The 20,573-nt window shown below is 34.8% G+C and overlaps 1 protein-coding gene across 7 annotated transcripts in view; it reads left to right on the top strand.

Moving 5' to 3' along the window:
* The window catches only part of dop (microtubule-associated serine/threonine (MAST) protein kinase dop), a 677,535-nt gene that overhangs the window by 640,161 nt on the left and 16,801 nt on the right, over positions 1–20,573 (top strand). For all 7 annotated transcript variants that reach the window (XM_090390876.1, XM_090390874.1, XM_090390878.1 and 4 more), the window contains one exon: positions 18,871–19,082. In XM_090390876.1, the coding sequence (XP_090247002.1) occupies positions 18,871–19,082 (212 nt within the window). The remainder of the gene's footprint in view (positions 1–18,870; positions 19,083–20,573) is intronic.

Raw genomic sequence — 20,573 nt, 5'->3', positions numbered from 1 at the left:
CGAAGGCTTATTTATCATACATCGCCTCTAGGAGATGTGCTTTACATTGTCAAAAATACTAAGGAAAGTGATCTGGAGCTTACTCCACCTTTACTATGAGTTGCCCATAAGGTTGCTTATGCTTGCATCCGCTGAAACTTTTAGTTTCTATATATTCTGCACGAAACTCTTGTAGTTTCTATATTCGGCTATGAAATAATGTTGGATTCAATATCCACTTAATTGGTACCATCATGTATTATATTTGCAGTATTTTTTCTTTGTTTTATTGCTTGTTTGCTGAGGTCTGGAGAGTCATTTTGCTTGTTATTGTAGAATTTATGCCAATAAGAAAAAAATGTTCAAACGACTCTTGATAACTTCTTTTGATAAAAAAATTGCAGTAAATAATGTAGGTACAAGTATTTATTAAACATTTACTTTGCATTCATTTTTTATCTTTCCTAAAAGAGTACCATATAAAACGAATTATTAATACAGTAATCGATCATGGACGAATTGTAATTTTTACCATTGATTATTAGATTTGATATACGTGGAAACATCAAGGGATTAATTAACATGTTAATCCAGGGATACCTGTACATTAATTAAACGATAGGGAGGTTACTCTCTCTCTATTTATCCGTTAGATTTTTAGTATAAAGAAACAAGCTTTCCCTTTTCAATACTAAATAACTATACAATATAATTACTCAATCAGTTACTTCTCTGCTTTATTGAAACTCTAATTTACTCACAAAAAGGTTAGCTAGCTATGCCAAGTTATCTCACAAATTATATTCCATTTAATAACAAATCAGAGGACTCTCTTATAGACACTTCTTATTACTATTACTTATCAGTCCATCTATAACATATCTCCTAGATTACAAAAGGAATATACAACAAAAGATGGAACAACCTTACAGAGACTCAGTGTCGCACGCTCATCCAAAGTTCCTGCACTAAAGTCCCTGTGCTTCTCCTTTCATCTCGGGCCTTAGGCTTCCGTCTGGAGGGTCTTGCTTCAGGGGGCATTTTCTCGGGATATTGGCGGGCTTTAGACTGCAATTTTCCAGTACTCGAAAAGCTCATGCAAGAGGTTTCAGCATACGGGCTTGAAGATTGCTCTGCGGCTTTTGGCTTCAGTTGACCTCCCGTGGCAAAAAAGACATCCAACTAACACTTGGCTCAAGTATTTACATCGGCTGTTCTCTCATCATTCCCATTCTTCTCCTCTGCTGTGGAGTTTGTCGTAACGTCTGGTCCTCTGGATTCTACTTCTGGAACTTCTGCCTCTAACTGCCGATTCCCTGGTTCTCTGCCGACCACAATGTTCGGCTCAGTCCCTTTTTATTTCACGTTCTGCAGGACCTTGCACCAAGGGTTGTAACCCCCGAAGAATTTGCCACGACTCCTTGATCTTCTGTTAAGACTTACCCGTTCTTTCTTCTCCTCCGTGCACTCCTTTAATTCCATCTTGTCAGGCAGCAGAAACTTGTCTGAACGTTGCCAGTCTCTTCGACACTAACTTTGTTTATGCACAGAGCTCACAAACAACTTTCTCATACACTTAAATCATAATCAACTTTCTTGTGCCCTTATACATAGCTATTATACAATGTTCTGGTGGCAAAGCATTGCCTTTGTTTTTTACATTCTAGAATTTTTTGTAAAAGCAGTAAATACAGTCAATTCCCATAGGGTTATTTACATTAATATTTAGCATAAAATACATAGTGACATACAAGGTTATTTTTGTAACAATCTCATGAGACTTGACCTCTGTAAAAATCGATGTAAAGCGCTTTGGTACTTCCAAGCTACATCGAGTTTTACAGCAGTATGCTGATCCTGATTGGTGAGCTGGATATTGTCAAAAGTTGAGGAATTGTGGAGCATGATCTTTCTTCTAAGAAATAAGACAGGATTATATTTTAGCAGCATTAAAATTCATCAGATTATTCTCCCCCCATTGAAAAATGGCAAGGAGATCACTGTTTAAGTCATTGGTTAAAAAAATCATGAAGTGTCAATTACTTGAGCATTACAAGGTTTCTAAAAATTAAAAGAGGAGTGGGGAGTACTGTCATCAGCAAAACTATGAAGAGGACTCAATGTCATTGAGAGAGGAGATTATTGATGTATAGGAAGAAAGTGTAGATTGAAGGCACAGAGTTCTGAAGTACACCAGTAATGATTGGAAAATCTGATGAAAGGTACCGTGACCAACAATGAACGGTCAGTGAGGAAGCTGGCAATCCATTCACAAAGAGAAAGAGGAATGCCATTAGGTTGTAGCTTGGTAAGAGGGTCACAATTCCAAACTTGATCATTTGCATTGGAAATACCAAGAGTGACTACTTTCTCCAAACTTTCCATAGCCTGCTTCCAAAGTTGGGTGAGGTTGACATAGAGATCTTCTGCAAAACAAGAATGGCGGAATTCATATTGGTGATCACTAAGTAATTGGTTAGTGTTTAATTAGTGAATCATTTGACTGCTGATGACATTTTCCATTATATTTTAGAGTTCTGAGGTCATAGCAACAGGCTAGGTAAAAGCTTGCTTCCAAGCAGTTGGGTTATTGCTGGATGTGTATGAAAACAGAAAAATATGATACAGAATTGGTAGGACTTCAGGAGAACAAGCTAGATAAAAGGTAGGAGACTGCATCAAGGCTACTGAGTATTTTTCTGATGTCCTTCTATCAAAATTTCAAAGGAGGTCTACTGTGGATAGTTTGTGGAATAATGGGAGGAGATCTGTCGTTGTAATGTATTTGAGAGTTGGAGGGGAAAAGAACTAATTCCAAGCAGTCTGCCTTGTCTTTGGTAGATATTATCATTGCACCATCAGGATGTGAGAGAGGTGGAAATATGGAAGGACAGAAGTTATTATTATATAGGCACATCCATGGAGTCTGAAGACTCATCCCCTTTAAGTAATAACTTAAATGTTTCTATCATATCTCCTCTTTATCTCCTATCAACCAGCTTCTGCAATCCACACACCCTCGATCTAACCTTATAGGAAACATTCCACAGGCCACTCGCCTCTGAATCCTCTCCTCTGCTTCTTCATCCCAAAGAAATCCAGGGGACCAGATTTGAGCACAGACTGCAGTAGAAAATTATAAACCAATCAGTATCTCAGACGTGATGGTAAACGTACTAGAAAAAGAAAATTCAAGAATGGATAGATAAAAATATGATACTGTATGAAGGTCAACATGGATTTGTGAAGGGTCAGTCATGCTTTAGTAATTTACTAACTTTTTATAATAGAGTAACAGCTGAATTGGATAAAGGAAATGGCTACATGATGACTCTGCAGGATTTTGCAAAGGCATTTGGCAGAATACCACATGGAACTCTGTTACGCAAATTAGAACAAATGGGGATGGACATAACACTGGCTAAGTGGACAAGAGGGTGGCTGCTGGACAGATATCAAAAAGTGATATATGGAGGGGCCAGAATTGAGGTGAAAACAGATGGCTAGCAGTGTGCCGCAAAGTTCAGTGCTGGGGCCATTGCTGTTTAATTTGTATATAAATGATACAGGAAATAATCTGAAAGGAAATATTCAGATGCCCACATCTGGATTACTGTGCTCAAGTCTGGTCCCCCCACGTTTCTTGGGGGGATGAGGAAGCAGAGGAGAGGATTCAGAGGTGAGTGGCCTGTGGAATGTTTCCTATGAGGTTAGATCGAGGGCATGTGGATTGCAGAAGTTGGTTCATAGGAGATAAAGAGGAGATATGATAGAAACATTTAAGTTACTTAAAGGATTTTATGGGATTGATGCAGGAAGTGTTTCAGGGCTTGACTAGAGGGACCAGAACAAGGGATCATCCCTGGAAGTTGAATAAAGATATGATTAGTAGTGGTGTAAGGACTAGATTTTTTGCTTGGAGAGTTGTGAATGAGTGGAATGGGTTGCCAGAGTCACTTGTGAGTACTTTGTCTGTTAAAGGGTTCAAGGAAAGGTATGATAGATTGTGTTGATAGACTAGGTCTCCCGTGAAATCTTTGGACTCCATGGAAATGCCTGTATAATAATAATAACAACTTCTGTCCTTCCATTAGCCAAGAAATCTTATGGACTACCTTAGCAATATGTCCTCTGAACTTTAACTCTCTGTCTACCACTGCCCATAAATCTCTAGCTTCTTCTTTATCCTGGAGTACAGTGCCATCAATGTGATATACTGCTTGTAATCTATTTTTGCACAAAATGCATAACTTTGCATTTCTCCACATTAAACTGACACCCATTATTTTTTGCCCATACTTGACAGCCTATTTAAATCATCTTGCAAGCTTGCCACATTCCTTGATTAACTGTTACTCTACCTAATTTTGCATCATCAGCAAACATCTGAATATTTCCTTTCAGATTATTTCCTATATCATTTATGTAGAAATTAAACAGCAATGGCCCCAACACAGAACCTTGCAGCACACCACTAGTCATCTGTTTTCACCTCAATTCTGTTCCTCCGTATACCACTTTTTGATATCTATCCAGCAGCCACCCTCTTGTCCACTTAACTAGTGTTATGTCCATCCCCATATGTCCTAATTTGCGTAACAAAGTTCCATGCGGTATTCTGTCAAATGCCTTTGCAAAATCCTACAGAGTCATCATGTAGCCATTTCCTTTATCCAACTCAGCTGTTACTCTATTATAAAAAGTTAGTAAATTACTAAAGCATGACTGACCATTCACAAAGCCATGTTGACCCTCATACAGTATCATATTTTTATCTATCCATTCTTGAATTTTCTTTTTGGCCAACTTTTCTAGTACTATTACCATCACGTCTGAGATACTGATTGGTTTATAATTTTCTACTGCAGTCTTAGAACCTCCCTTATGCAAGGGAATTATTTTGTCCTCTAATTGCATCTCACAGTCTTGGTAAGGGACTCAGAGGGCTTTACTGCAATTTGGAAAGGAGACAAGCTTTAATACATTTGGCCCTTACAAAATCTGCTTTGGATTTGTTGATGTTTTTGCAGTTGTTACAAGCTATAGTGTAAGCTGAGTGAGAGTGCAGTTTCTGACTTCAAGCAATTGGACATATGCTAATGTTTGGCTTGGACTGCTTTCGCACAATTGTAGAACAACTGTTTGGGGATAAGGATTGGGCATTATGAATGGAGTGGTAGATAAAAACCACTCCTTTCAGTAATAATAATTTCTCTTATTAGCTGGGATTCAGAAGAGCACAAGCAGCAGTAACCACACCATGGAAATTAGAGAGAAATCTTGAAGAGCGTCCCAATTGGTACCATTGTAGTGTCACAAAATGCATAGCTGAGAATGAATGAGAGAAGGACAAACTGTAGAAAATGAAACATGGACAAAGTTGTGTGGCCAAAGGAAGAGCTAACAGCAAACATTATATTTGGGAGTAGAGTTAAGAAAAAGTCCAGTGTTGGGTGGGTTTGGTGAACAATTTGTGGTAAATCATTACTGGCAGCAAACAGTTCAGTTTCTCTATCTGCTTAGCCCTGTTTTTTGTGAAGATGACAAAGTGGCCTATTCCAATCTCATGACATCACTACCTTTGTCTTCTATTCTTTTTTTCCATTTATTTTACATCCGTATAGTATTTTTGGCAAGCTGCCATTGTCCATTCGATTTAGATATGATAACCATTTTTTGTTTATATTTTTATGTGTATAGTGGTTAATTATATAATTAACCACTATATATGTGGTTAATACTTATATAGTAGTGGTTTTACAATTCCTGAAAGGGCTTGTAAAATTTCTTCATTTGTCTTATGGTTCCACTTGATATATCCAGCTGTTTTTCTGAGAAATTTCATTTCTGCTGTTTGAATCTGTTTTTTCTTCTTTTTTTTTATGGTCCATGTTTCACTTCCATATAATAAAGTTGATTTAGACAGAACATTATATAGTCTGATTCTGGTGTGTTTCTGTACCAAGCATTGCTTAAATATATTATTTCTTATGCCATATACTGTAACATTTGCTTAATTCAGATGCCCACCCATATTTTAATGGCTGTATTTTTTTCATCTTCATATGATAAGTCACATCCCAGGCATTTGAAAGTATATACTTCTTTTAATATTTTATCAATCATTATTTTACTTCTTATTGGATTTTCTCCTTTGAAAATTATTAGTTTTGTTTTCTTTTGATATTCTCATATTATATTCTTGTGAAATTTCATTTAATAATTTTACTGATCTCTGTAGATCATCTTCTGATTAGCTAATACATCAAATCATCTGCAAATAAGAGTGTATCTGTCTTTATTTGTGGGTTTATTTTTGTTCCTAATGGATTATGCTGTTTTTCAGATTATTATAATTTTATTTATCTTCTTCTTCTTTTTCAGTAATAGGCCCCTAGTGACCTGTTACAGTCTCTTCCTATCTTCTCAAAGGCCGTTCTCTCTATTCCTTCTACCTTTAGGTCGATATCTCTGTATCACTCTGGGGAGTCTTCTTTCACTCATTCTTTCCTTATATGTTGTCTTTATCAATGAATGAAGATTGTAGTCTAAAACAGATATCACCTCAAGTTCCTTTAAAAAACATGAGGTGATATCTGTTTCTTTTGAAGTCTAGTCTATTATATCCAGCTGTTTTCCCAATGAATCTCATTTTAGAGCTTATCAGCCTTTTTCTATCTGCTTGAGTTATGGTCCAGGCTTCTGAACCATATATTAGAATAGGTCTTGCTATTTAGTTATGGATTTTCATTCTTGTTTTCTTGCTTATTAAGTTTGGATTTAATATCTGATTAATAGTTTTTATTATTCCTATATAATTGGTTATTTTATGTTGCATGTCTTTCTCTCTCTTTCATCAGATAAGTGGTAGCCTAGATATTTGAATGTATTAACCTGTTCTGTAATATCATCGTTGATGAAAATTTTGCTCCTAATTGGGTCTCGCCTTTGAATGCTATGACTTTGGTTTTGGAAGTGGAGATTTCCATATTGTATGTTTTTTGCTGTTTCGTTTAATGCTCGCTGTAGTGAATCTTTGTCATCTTCAATTAGAACCTGATCATCGCCGAATGAAATTGTATCGATGATGTTGGTGTAATCATTTATGTGAATGCCAAAACTAGTTGTTTCCCTCCACTCTCTTATCTTATTATTAATATAAATATTAAAGAGGAGTGCTGATAGACTACATCCTTGTCGAACACCTGCATTTGTGTTCTGTGATTCACATTTTTGTGCGGCTATCTTTATTTTAATTTGGTTATTGTTTTATATATATATATATATATTGAAAATTGCTTTAATTAACTGGTTAGGAATGTTGTCATCTTTTAAAATTTCTAATAACTTGAATATATTTTATATTCAAGTTTCCAGTGTTTAAAATTTATATCCATTGTTTAAAAGGCTAATGGCTGAATAGTTTTTAACAGTTTAACAGTTTTTATTATTCACATCACATATACTGACTGACTGAGTGGGCAGTTCAGTTCAAAGTTAGATAGGGCTAAAAACGGCCTCGCCTACTCCCTATATATACAGGAATAAAAAGGCATTAGCTGATTTCTTTTTTTTTTTTTTTTTTACATCACGTATACAAATTATACATATTCAACTTGTATAATATAATTATGACAATATTTCACAATACAATTCAAGCACAGTACAGTACAATGTTACAAAATAAAATTCATATCAACAAAATATGATAGTATTACTATCATATTCTGTTGGTACTAACACTTATTTTGACTGTTATTTTATTATGGTTAATAAAAAATTTTCTCATATATGCAAGTAGAATATATTTCGAATGGTTTGATAATTATGATAAGTAACTGGTTTAGAGTAATGTAAGTTAGTTAATGCAAATATGTGTAACCAAGGGCCATAGCCATACTGTTACTAGAAAAGTAATTAGCTCAAAACAGACACTGAGAATCTGGGGACCGCATCTTTACCAGTTATAATAATGTACATATTGATATTTTAATACCTAATTGAATGAACCAATTTGTAAATCAATATCTTAATTTGTTATGATATATGAGTTATAATGATCTCTTATACTATACGTTTAAAATAATTGTCAGCATTGTTTAATCCCATAAGGTAGTTTCTCAATCTTTTTCTGAATACATATTCTGAGGTTATAGATTTAAGATTTATAAATTTCAGAGGATCATAGCATTTTCCAGTTTTCTGGTGGTAAGTGGCCATTTAGGATCTTATTCATGAATTCTAGTAGTTTGTATCTCAAGTTGTCTCCAGAGCATTTGAAAAGTTCCACATTGATGCAAACTACTAGAATTCATGAATAAGATCCTAAATGGCCACTTACCACCAGAAAACTGGAAAATGCTATGATCCTCTGAAATCTATAAATCTTAAATCTATAACCTCAGAATATGTATTTTGCAAATAATTCAACAGACTACCTTGAAGATTTAGAGCCAACACCTGAAGAGCAACAATGCAAGAACCATAGAAGCTCAGGAGAAGACTCTAAATCTTCAAGGTAGTCTGTTGAATTATTTGCAGATAATTGTTCTCAGAGGGTTGTCATCAGTTGTCCATAATTCTTTATAGTGTTTAAGCCAATCCTCCAAAGGCATGGTATTGATCTTAATCGATTTTCTAAGGTTTTTATTCATGTGTCATATAAATATATATGTTTGTGTTTTATCCATATTGTTTTCTAAATTTGTAACGAAATTGTTCCATTGAACTCTGTCTTTTGCGTGTTTCTCTTTTTTGCTATTGCTCTTTTGTGTTTATATTCAATTTCATCCTGTATTTTGTTTGTGCTTAACCATTTTTTATAGGCCTTCCTTTTTCCATCTATGATTTTCCTGATTTCTGGGTCCCAGTTACAAAGGCCTTTTTTTTTCTTTTCCATTGCTTTTTCATTCCCAGTATTTCTAAGTCTGAATCTCCTAAAATATTGCAGCGATAATTCCACTCTTGATTAATAGATTCATCTGACGGTAGTTGCTGTATTTTCCATTTCTTTTTTGCTGATATCATTTTCTTTTATCGGAATCAGATTATAAGCTGGCTTTCAACCTAAGTTCTCAGTTGTCTAATGAAGGATACTGGTATTTTATCCATCTTTGAGGGGAACTGTATTCATGTCACACATAGATAATGATCTGATTCAATTTCAAAACCTCGGAAAACTCTATCATCAGGAATGAATCTACCTATTTTATTATTTGCTATTGTATAGTTTATAATAGATTTTGATCCTCTTGCTGACCATGTGAATTTATGGACGTCTTTGTGTTTGAACATTATATTCATTATTCTTAGATTATTATAGAAAAATCTATTAATCTTTGACTTTTGGTGAATTTATACTAATTCTCCAAAAGTTTCGACATGATTTTGGATTTTCATATTGCCTACATGAGCATTTAAATCACCCAGCAATAATAACATGCCATTTTTGTTTATTTTCTCTTATATTTTGGAGTTGGTTAGAGAAGTCCAAACTTTCTTTTGTCTCCCCTCCTCTGGAGCATATAATTCAACAACTGTGAGATATCCTCTATTATAATTCTATTTATATATGTGTCTTTCCTTTCTGATATTTGTTATAATTTGACTGCCAGTTTATTTCCTGTATATATTTCTTGAATAGACTGTAATAGCTGGTTTGGTATATTTAAATTGGTTAACATTTTAAATAATTTTTGTCTATTAATTTTATCAAAGGCTTTTTTCATAATCAATTAATGCCACGTTTGTTTTTTTTTTCGAAATTCTCTTCACTTTTCAATTAATTATTTTAGAGTAAAAATTGAGTATGCAAGTTCAGCACTTTCCATTTGTTCTCTACAGTACTGTTTACTTTCTCTTTTAATATTCCTGTATTTAGAAGACTAATTCCCCTATTGTTATTGCAGTCATCGTTATTTCCTTTCTTATAATTTGGAAAAATTATTGCTTTTTTTTTTTTTCAAGAGTTTGAAGTTTTTCCAGGAATCCAGACCATATTAAAAAAATTTCAGGAGTCTTTCATTAACAAAGTCTAGAGATTTTGAAAATAAGTTACCCATTTTTCTAAATCTATCGTTTGTATTTTTACCTTTTCTTTTTTTCATGTATTTTATTATTTTATACGTTTTTGGTTGTGACTTAGATATATTCTTTTCTAGTTCTGTTACAAAATTGTTCCATCTCTCTCTCTCTTTTCCTTGCTTCTCATTTTGCAATATCTTGGTTCTTGATCTGAACATAGTTATTTAAGAATAAATTTACTGCATTTGGTGAGAATATAAGTTATGTTTGCTAGCATGTAATGCTCAAAAAAAAAGAAAAAGAATCTGGTGTCCATTATATCCAGAATTTCTAAACATATGGAATTAATAATTCTTGGATAAAGAAAAAATTCAAATATTCAGAAGTGTACTGTCAGCCTTAATGCACAAATTAAAAAATTTGGATAGTCATTAGAGATAAGATAAATTTCTTTGCCAGGTGTGACACCACTGTCCCACTTACTGGAGACTGAAATTAAATTAGAAAAGTTCCATGTTTATTCTATAGAACAAGGGTCCAGGTTATGTATAAAATAAATAAAAAGATATTTTACCTCTCTCCTCCAAGTTCACAACCTTTCACGGGATGGGATTAACATAAAAAATATACTGTAAATTCCTTTTCACTCTTATAAAAATGAATGGTCTCTCTACCATAATTTTTATTTGACCCACACTAACAAGCCGTAATCAAAATGGGAGCAGTCTTCTTTTGATGAAATCAAGAAACTTGACTCTTAAGACCAAAGTGAGTACTTTTTCAAACCTCGTCAGGTCTTCAGTAAGCAGAATTGCCCATTGTGATCTCACAGTGGCAATGAAAATTCTCTGTCACTTAAAACATATTCACAAATATTCATGTCACAGAACAGTTTGAACCTATAGCCTACTCAGTCATAGCCAGCATTTTTTCAGAGCTATATGATATTTTATTTTGTTTATTTTTAAGTCTTTGCAAATAAATAAATAAAATAATAATAATTTATTCAAGAAGATATTTATTTAACCACTGTATAAGATTTTGCAATCAGTAAAAGAACTAAAAGAAACAATAAAAATGTTATTAGTAGAAAGCGCATTCAATAAGGAAATCAAATTTTGATTGATATTGCATATAGTATGAAACAACATTTATTCAATCAATTCATAATTGTTCATCTAGTTCTCCATTAAATATGATTTGTGAAATCCATGTTTCACAGATAAGTGAATAGCCATGAAATTTGGATGGAGAGATTATTACTTTATTCTGCAAACCTTTCCATTTTTCTACATGAAAAACATTTCATAGCTTTTGGAATTTCACACTTAATTTAGTTGCATGATATAGGTCGGGGATTCTCAACCTATGGTACGCATACCACTGGTGGTACGTGAGCACACTGGAAAAGGTTGGGTACCCCTGATATAGATCATAAACAGTGCATGCTCTGTAGCAAGGTTTAGGCATCAAGATTATTCATTATATCCATTTAATACGGTGATTCTTAACCTGAGGTATGTGCACCCCTGGGGGTGCAAGAGAAGTTTCTAAATTTTGACCCAGATTCGATGGACGGCAGCTATTTAATAAAAGATGGTCTTATTGAAATTCGAGCCAATGCACGTATTCAAATGGAATTTGAAAAACTGGACTTAGAACAATACTGGTGTATACAGTTAGAACAGCTGGCAAAAGCAGCACTGCAGACACTTTTACCATTTGCCACCACCTGCCTGTGTGAAATGGGATTTTCATCACTTTTACACATAAAAACAAAAGCCAGAAATCGCTTAAATGCAAGTGATGACTTATGCATCGCTCTTTCAAAAAAGGAGCCTTTCTTCAAAAGTATTATTATGAATAAACAACAGCATAGCCATTAAAAAATTGAGATATTGTTTTGTATGTATATGTAAATGTATGTGTTTATTTTTCAATAAATAAATTATCTTGCAACATTTTTTACTAAATGATTTTAGGAAATTACAACATCAACTAGGATATACATTAAAATAAATTTTAATATACTTCAATATTTTGGCAACGTCACATTGCCATTTTCAAAAAACTTAAGAACAAGACACATGCACGCATGCACAACAGTAAGTGAGGAAGAAGCAGGAAGCTATTATTTCTCCTAAAGTCCTAATGGTGCCCCCTAGCAGGCAATGTTGGTATTCTTGGGTGATTGGGCTGAAGGTCTTCTGATGTAGGTTTTCCAAATTTGAGGCAGTCTCATGCAGCCAAATTTGTTGAGGTTTGAATTGTTTCTTAGGGATGAAGCTGATTCCATGAAAAGCCTTTCATATTTGTATTTACTACGATGTATTATCTTGGCTTTCTTCCACCGTATTCTATGGCAGGTATCTAGCACGTGGTCAGCAAGACCAGACTGGCTGTATTGGTGAAACCGGATGTAGTCCTTGTGTTCTGAGATTCTGATATTGGCTGTCCTGCCTGTTTGGCCAAAGTAGGACAGCTTACAGCTGCAAGAGACCTGGTATACACCAGGTAGGTCTGGGGGGGGGGGGGGGTAAGGTTGGTCTTTAGTAGAGCGGATAAGGGATGCCAATTTTTTTATATGGTCTGCAACAAGAAGTTAAGTCATGTTTTTTTAGGATTTTTGTAATTTTTTCTGAGGTGCCTCGGATATAGGGTATAGTGATGGATTTAGAGTAATCCTTGTTGTGGGGGGGGTTACTGGTTTAAATATTTTTTGGGTTTTTTTTTGCGGGGGGGATAGCAATTGGCTGAGAAAGTGTTGAGAATGTGGTTTAGTTCTGTGGTTAGGGCATTGTCATTTGAACAGATAAGTTTGGCCCTGTTGTGTAGTGTCTTAATGACTCCATATTGTTGTGAGGAGAGGTGGTGGAATTGTTGGTGAATGTATCTGCCTGTATGGGTGGGTTTTCTATAGACTGAGAAAACCAAGGTTCCATCAGGCTGGCAGGTGACTAGTGTGTCTAAGAAAGGAAGGCAGTTGTTTTTTTCCTTCTTCCAGGGTGAATTTGATTCTGGGGTGTTGGTTGTTTAAGTGTGTTAGGAAGGAAAGGAGTGCATCGGAGCCATGTGGCCAAAATAGCAACCACATCATCAACATAGCGAAGCCAAATGGTTGGGTTTTGTGGGGCAGAGTTTAAGGCGTATCCCGTGTTCAATTCTTATCAGGTAATTCCTAACTGTGTGAAATTCAAGCACCGTTTCTCTTTGCAAAAGGCTCTTCGTATTTATAACCGTGCCAGCCAAGCCTTACTCAGAGAACAAATTGCCACCAGTCGCCGGTTCCTGAATGATGCTAACTTAGCTATACAGGCACTCAAAGATCACCTTTCAAGCACCTTAAGCCACGAAATTTGGTCTATTTTATACGACATCTCGTGCACTGCAGGGAGAAAGAATTTAAAAAAGTACGAGATCGACACATCAAAAAATTTGAAAAAGGACTCTATATCGAAACCACAACTTCCTACCTAAACAGTAGTCAACCTTTCGTCATTTGGTGTAAAACCTGAAGCTCCCGATGCCCTAGCACGTGGCCACAACTTCGCCATTGTGCCCAGAAGAATACCTGCTGAAGATATTATGATAAGAATTGAACGCGGGATACGACACCTTCCAAACCACGTCGCCAGCGATATTCGACTGGATGTAGCTTGTGTTCTGACCAAAGCTAAACCACCAAAAGCCAACATGCTCAGTAAGGAAATTAAATCTCTACTGGAATTAAAGAAAAACAAGAAAATAATAATCACCAAAGCTGATAAAGGGAACACCACAGTATTGCTTAACCAAAAGGATTACACAGGTAAGCTGAAAGCTCTATTGTTAGATTGGGCTACTTACCTCCCTATCGAGTATAATCCCACCAACTCACAAATTAGAAAACTCCACAGGCTCCTTGAGAAGGTCACTTCTTGGCCTGTGGAAATCACTAACAAATTAAAACCATTTTACTCCATTCCCCCCCCTCCCCCCGTATTTATGGACTCCCAAAAATACATAAGGAAAATGTGCCATTACGTCCCATAGTGGATGGCATTGATTCCCCCACATACAAACTGACAAAACATTTGGCCAACGCTCTCTCACACTATACTGGCAACACACCTTCACACATAAAAAAACTCAGCCCACTTCAAAGCCAGAATAGAAAACCTTACACTCAAACACACTGACGTAATGGTCAGTTTTGATGTCTCCTCCTTATTTACAAATGTCCCACTCAAAGAATCCTTTGAGCTAATCCAAGCTAAATTTCCTCCTGATATTACAGCCTTATTTCAGTTCACAATGAACTCTGGTTATTTTGTGTGGCAAGGAAAATTTACAGACAAATAGAGGGGACAGCCATGGGTTCTCCACTCTCCCCACCCTTGGCCAACTTTTATATGGAGACTTTTGAAGAGAAAGCCTTAAACTCTGCCCCACAAAAACCAACCATTTGGCTTTGCTATGTTGATGATGTGTTCACTGTTTGACCACATGGCTCCGATGCACTCCTCTCCTTCCTAACACACTTAAACAACCAACCCCAGAATCAAATTCACCCTGGAAGAAGAAAAAAAAACAACTGCCTTCCTTTCTTAGACACACTAGTCATCCGCCAGCCTGATGGAACCTTGGTTTTCCCAGTCTATAGAAAACCCACCCATACAGCAGATATATTCACCAACAATCCCACCACCTCTCCTCACAACAATATGGAGTCATTAAGACACTACACAACAGGGCCAAACTTATCTGTTCAAATGACAATGCCCTAACCACAGAACTAAACCACATTCTCAACACTTTCTCAGCCAGTGGCTAACCCCCCCCCCCGAAAATAATCCAAAAAATATTGAAACCAGTAAACCACAACCCCCCCCACATCACAACAAGGATTACTCTAAATCCATCACCATACCCTATATCCGAGGCACCTCGGAAAAAATGACAAAAATCCTAAAAAAAACATGACTTAACTTCTTGTTACAAACCATATAAAAAATTGGCATCCCTTATCCACTCTACTAAAGACCAACCCCCTCCCTAGACCTACTTTGGCCAAACAGGCAGGACAGCCAATCTCAGAACACAAGGACTACATCCGGTTTCACCAACAGCCACTCTGGTCTTGCTGACCACGTGCTGGATACCTGCCATAGAATACGGTGGAAGAAAGCCAAGATAATACATCGTAGTAAATACAAATATGAAAGGCTTTTCATGGAATCAGCTTCATCCCTAAGAAACAATTCAAACCTCAACAAATTTGGCTGCATGAGACTGCCTCAAATTTGGGAAACCCACATCAGAAGTCCTTCAGCCCAATCTCCCAAGAATACTAACATTGCCTGCTAGGGGGCACCATTAGGACTTTAGGAGAAATAATAGCTTCCTACTTCTTCCTCACTTACTGTTTGTTGTGCCTGCGTGCACATGTCTTATTCTTAAGTTTCTTGAAAATGGCAACGTGACGTTGTAATTTCCTTAAATCATTTAGTAAAAAATGCATAATCAATGTCTAAACCTTTCCACGAGAAATATCTTACAATAGATGTAATTTCCTAAATAAAGAAATAGAAACACATTTTTCATGGGGGTGCCGATCACTAAAAAGGTTAAGACCCACTGATTTAATAGTATTAACTCACAACCACAATATTATATTTTATTCATAGTATTGTTTTATGGTCGTGTGAATTAATACTGTTAAAAGGGCATATCTATATATTTGTATCTGTAAATATTCCCAGTAGCTGATCTGGACTTTAGTTTTAGAAAGACAATCAAGAAAAACTCCATTTCAGTGTCTTGCAAAAAAGAAAAAAAATATATCTGCTGCTTTTTTTTCTAACTTAGATTTCTTTTAACTCAGTGGTCGTCAAAGTGGTCGATAGAAAAATATAAGACATCATTGTACGGGTAATATTTAATTCGGTTAACTTGGATTACCTCCATCCTGAATGACAACGCAATTAAGAGTGAATTGTGGGAACAGTGACATGAATAGGACCTGTAAGATGAAGTAAGGTCATGAAAATAGTTAGCCAATCAAGTAAGCCAAAATGACGTATTTACCAATAAACGGATGTCGGTGGTTCCCGCCTAGCCGGCGCAGCAAAAGCGAGATTGCAACATGTGCGTGGTTGCTTATTTACTTATACTTACACGTATTCGATCCCAGTGTCATTTTTGCGCATCGACATACAAGTGAGCGATAATGTTCTAAAATTCATCAACATACATATTATAATTCAATCATTCATCACGAACTAAATTTCTCTATGTTTAAGAGTTGAGCAGGGCTGGTAGTTTTGTACATCCTATAGAAATACATGAGTAGGTATGTTATTTAGACTTATTGCTTCTGCTTACTGACTTCAATTTTAATTATTTTGTTACAACCACAATAACCACAATGGCAGCTTCAGATTCTAAAAAGAAATGCAGACAATATTCGTTAGAATATTTAAAACTCTGGTTTATTGCTTCATTAAGAAACGAAACAAGACCTATATGTCTTCTTTGTGAAAAAACGTTTAGTAATGATGCAATGAAACCAGCAAAAATGAAATATCATCTTCAAAGATTCCATCCCGATAAGAAAGATAAAGATCTTTTTTAAAGAACTAAAAGAGAAATACACATATCGACCAACTATAAAATCATTTATGAAAGCACCTGCCGAAGCTGACAATAAACAAGGATTATCAGCCTCCTATAATATTTCTTTTAATATAGCAAAAAAAGGAAAACCATATACATTTGCAGAGGACATTGTTATACTCGCAATCAAAGAAGTAATTGAAGCCATAATGAAAAAAGATTCTGGCCCTGTTTTAAAATGCCTACCATTGAGTGCGAATACCGTGAAAAGACGTATTGGTGAAATGGAAGATGTAGAAAAAACTGTAGTATCAGAATGCAAAAATAGTAAGTTCTCCATCCAACTTGATGAATCTACATTCGATAGTTCTTCTATTCTTGTGGCTTATGTAAGATATAGTAAAACCAAACATCAAATTATTGACGAATTTTTATTTGCAAAATATCTTGAAAGTGATGGAACGGGGTTGACAATTTTTCAGCTATTGGAGGAATATTTAAATAAGTATGATATTCCATTTATTAATATAACCATTGTTACGAAAAGATTTTCAGTACTTTTCGAATCTACAGCAATTGGAAGTAAAAGATGAAGACTTAGAAATATACACAAAGCATCTTCAAAATTTGAGCGATGATTTTAAATTGTGCTTCGCAGATTTTGAAAACATGCACATTCCAGATTGGGTTATCACGCCATTTTCTGCAGATATTGAAAATATCGAATGTAACTTACATGATGAACTTATTGAATTGTCAGTTGATCTTGAAGCTAAGATGCTTTATTAATATAGAACTTTAAGTTACTTTTGGACTAATATAAATGTTGCAGAAAAATATCCAAAACTTTCTGACGTATACTCCCCTTTTTGCTTGCATTTCCAAGCTCGTACAGGGTTGATGCTGGTTTCAGCCATGTTAATTCCATTTTAACAAAACAAATAAGTTAGATATAGAATTCCGTGGCGATTTAAGGCTGAAACTTACTAATTTTGAACCCAACATTGCTAATCTTGTCAAGAGTCACGAAGCACACACCCTTCACATTGGCAACGTTAGTAAATTGTATACTAAGTTAATAAAAGTCTTATTTTCATATATATATATATATATATATATATATAAGGAAGATTGTATTATTGTTATTTTGTTATCTAAATTAAATTTTATATTTTATATATTAATTATCCCTCCTATCAAATATGTAATGTTAAGAAGGATCAAAAAAAAAAAAAAAATGTATCCCTTTGATGTTAAGCCAATATAATAATATATACTATATTATACATACAATAAACACTGTAACTATAAAATAAACAATCTAAAAACTCACATAAACGTCTTTTTTGATTGTCCTATTATAATTACGTAATAGTAAAATAGAGGGGGGGTCGATAAAAAGTCGAGAAACTCTCGAAGGGGCCGATGGTCAAAGAAGTTTGGTGACCCCTGCTTTAACTAGTCAGTTTGAAAGTGGGAACATTAAAAATAAAGATATATAATTTTCCATGGTCAGAAACTCTTTAGATTCACTGCATACAAAAAAAAAAAAAAAACTCGTAAAAATATATTTTTAAAAAAAATGAAAGGGAAGTGATTATTGAATAAAAGAAATGTATATATATTTTTAATCTCTAATATGCTTTTGAAAGGTTTTAAAGTTTCAAACACAAACTTTTGGTTTCTCTTCTTCATATTGATCAAAAGTTCACTTATTTAAAAAATAAATAATTTCCAACATGTATTGCCACCTCTCACCAACTTCTTAACATGTTAACGACAACTCTAGATACACACCGGCCTATAATTTTTAGCCTGTCTTATCACCGCCTTTGAGAAGTGGAACAATTTTGCCCTCTTTTTATTCCTTTGGGAGTGGATTATGATGTTACAACACTCTTAATAAACATGTATGCCAGGGCTGCTGTTGAAATTCCCTAAAGACACATGCATCGACATTTTTTCAAGTCATATTTAATCAAAATTAGTAATAGATGGCAAATGTATGGGCTCCTGGACAGAATTCATTCTTTTAAGTAGTGCGATGCTAGAGCAACTAATGCTAGAAGTTTGTATTTGTGTTTTCTTAAACAGAAATTGAGTTTACTAATAATAATGAAGCTAAATGACTTACTGTAGTTAGCTTTCATAAATTTAAGAAAAAAAATTAAGAAGTTAATGTTATTGCTTAAATAATTTAACCATTATTTAAGTTTAACCATTTTCTTTTTATATAAAGTCATGTTAATCTTTTTTTCTGTCTCCCTTCACCAGAGGATCTCACTCCACAACCTATTGGCTCTCCTGGTGGTTCTAGTACAAGCTCTCGTGATACCTCACCCAGTCGTGAACTCAGTCCTTTAGTGGCTCAGCTAAAACCGCCAATTATTATCAGACGTGGTGCAAGAGGATTTGGCTTCACAGTCAGAGCTATTCGAGTCTACTATGGAGACTCAGATGTATATACTGTGCATCATTTAGTTATGGTAAGTAAGGAGGGGGAAAAAGTGTTTTGTTTGTTTTTTTCAGTTGAAATAAGAATGAAGACTATATGCAGTTGTAAAAAAACAATTATAGATAAAAAAAAAAATTGCTTCAACAAATTTCATGTTCATTTTACTACTTGTATACACTAGATTAAAACCAAATTCTGATTAATTTATAAAGGAATGGAAGATGGTTTATTCCCTCAATATCTAGTTAAACAACCGAACTGATAGTGTCAGTTTTTGCAACTGCTACCAATGACGACAATTTTATATTGTTAAGTTTTTTTTTCCCTATATGTCCTCTGAAGATGCCATAAGTTACCCTGATATGGCTTCCACCCATTAAAGGTTTTTATATACCTATTGGACATTTGTATTGAGGGTAGGAGACGAATTTTTTTAATTTATGTTTTTACATATTCTGGAAACTGCTCTAGAGACCCCTCCAGAAAGTGGAGCGGTGTTCTCATCAAGGATGAAATTCATCTTCCACCTAAAGATAATCAGAAGCATTATCACTGCCTATGGAAGGATTCAAACCTGCAACCTCTTGGTGGGAGAGCAGATATGTTAATAACCTTGTTAAAATCTGAATAACAAAGTGGTTTTTTCTTCCTAGTGACTCATTAATATTTAGTCCACAAGAATCAATGTAGAAAAGTTAAGGAGAAGGAATTGTGAGTTTGCAAATTGCTGTTTTTCCTATTCATGTTTACCCATTACTAGTATTAATAAATAGAAATATAAAATTACCTGATATAAATGATAATGTAAAAAAAAATTATTCATTACAACATATATCATCATCATCAAATTCCTGACATGTACTCTTAAGGGCTGTACAAGATATGATAGTACTACATGAAAAACTTACATCACCACTAACTTCCTATCTACAATTTTCCTCCAAATCAATCTGTTACCTATAAAAACTTCAGCATTATCAGATCTTATATTTCTGTCTTCTAAGGTACTTTTTACTGTATCAATTCACCTATATCTTGGTCTTCCTCTGGGTCTTTTTCCTGCCAACCTGGCAGAGAACACTTGTTTTACTAAACTTTCCTCTCATATTCTGTTTGTGTGACCATACCACCTGAACTCTGCTAACAATGTCATGTTCTTTCCTAATATTCTCGTTTTTAATATGATATTATCATTGATGCCATCTGTTCATGAGAGTCCTGATAAAGACTAATCTTTCTCAGGACACTTGTTTTGGTTTTCGATTTGGTCTCTAGTCTTTGGTCATGTGTTTATTTCTAGCCCAGCTCTCAGATCCATAAGTTAAAATTGGTTTGAACACTGTCTTACAGCTAATTTAGTGTTTTGACTCATTTTCCTCTTATTCCATATAAATTTATTCACTTGACTTCCTACCATATGAGCTTTGTTGATTCTATTGTCTATTTCCATATTCAATTTACCATCTTCACTAGAAATTGTACCTAAGTAGCTGAAATGTTTTACTTGTTCTATAGGTTCTCC

Source organism: Typopeltis vanoorti, chromosome 3, assembly GCF_054136105.1.
Source record: "Typopeltis vanoorti isolate ZY-2024b chromosome 3, IOZ_Tvanoo_1.0, whole genome shotgun sequence".
Taxonomy (NCBI): domain Eukaryota; kingdom Metazoa; phylum Arthropoda; class Arachnida; order Uropygi; family Thelyphonidae; genus Typopeltis; species Typopeltis vanoorti.
The sequence above is the reverse complement of the archived record's forward strand: the minus strand, read 5'-3'. Positions and strand labels throughout refer to the sequence as shown.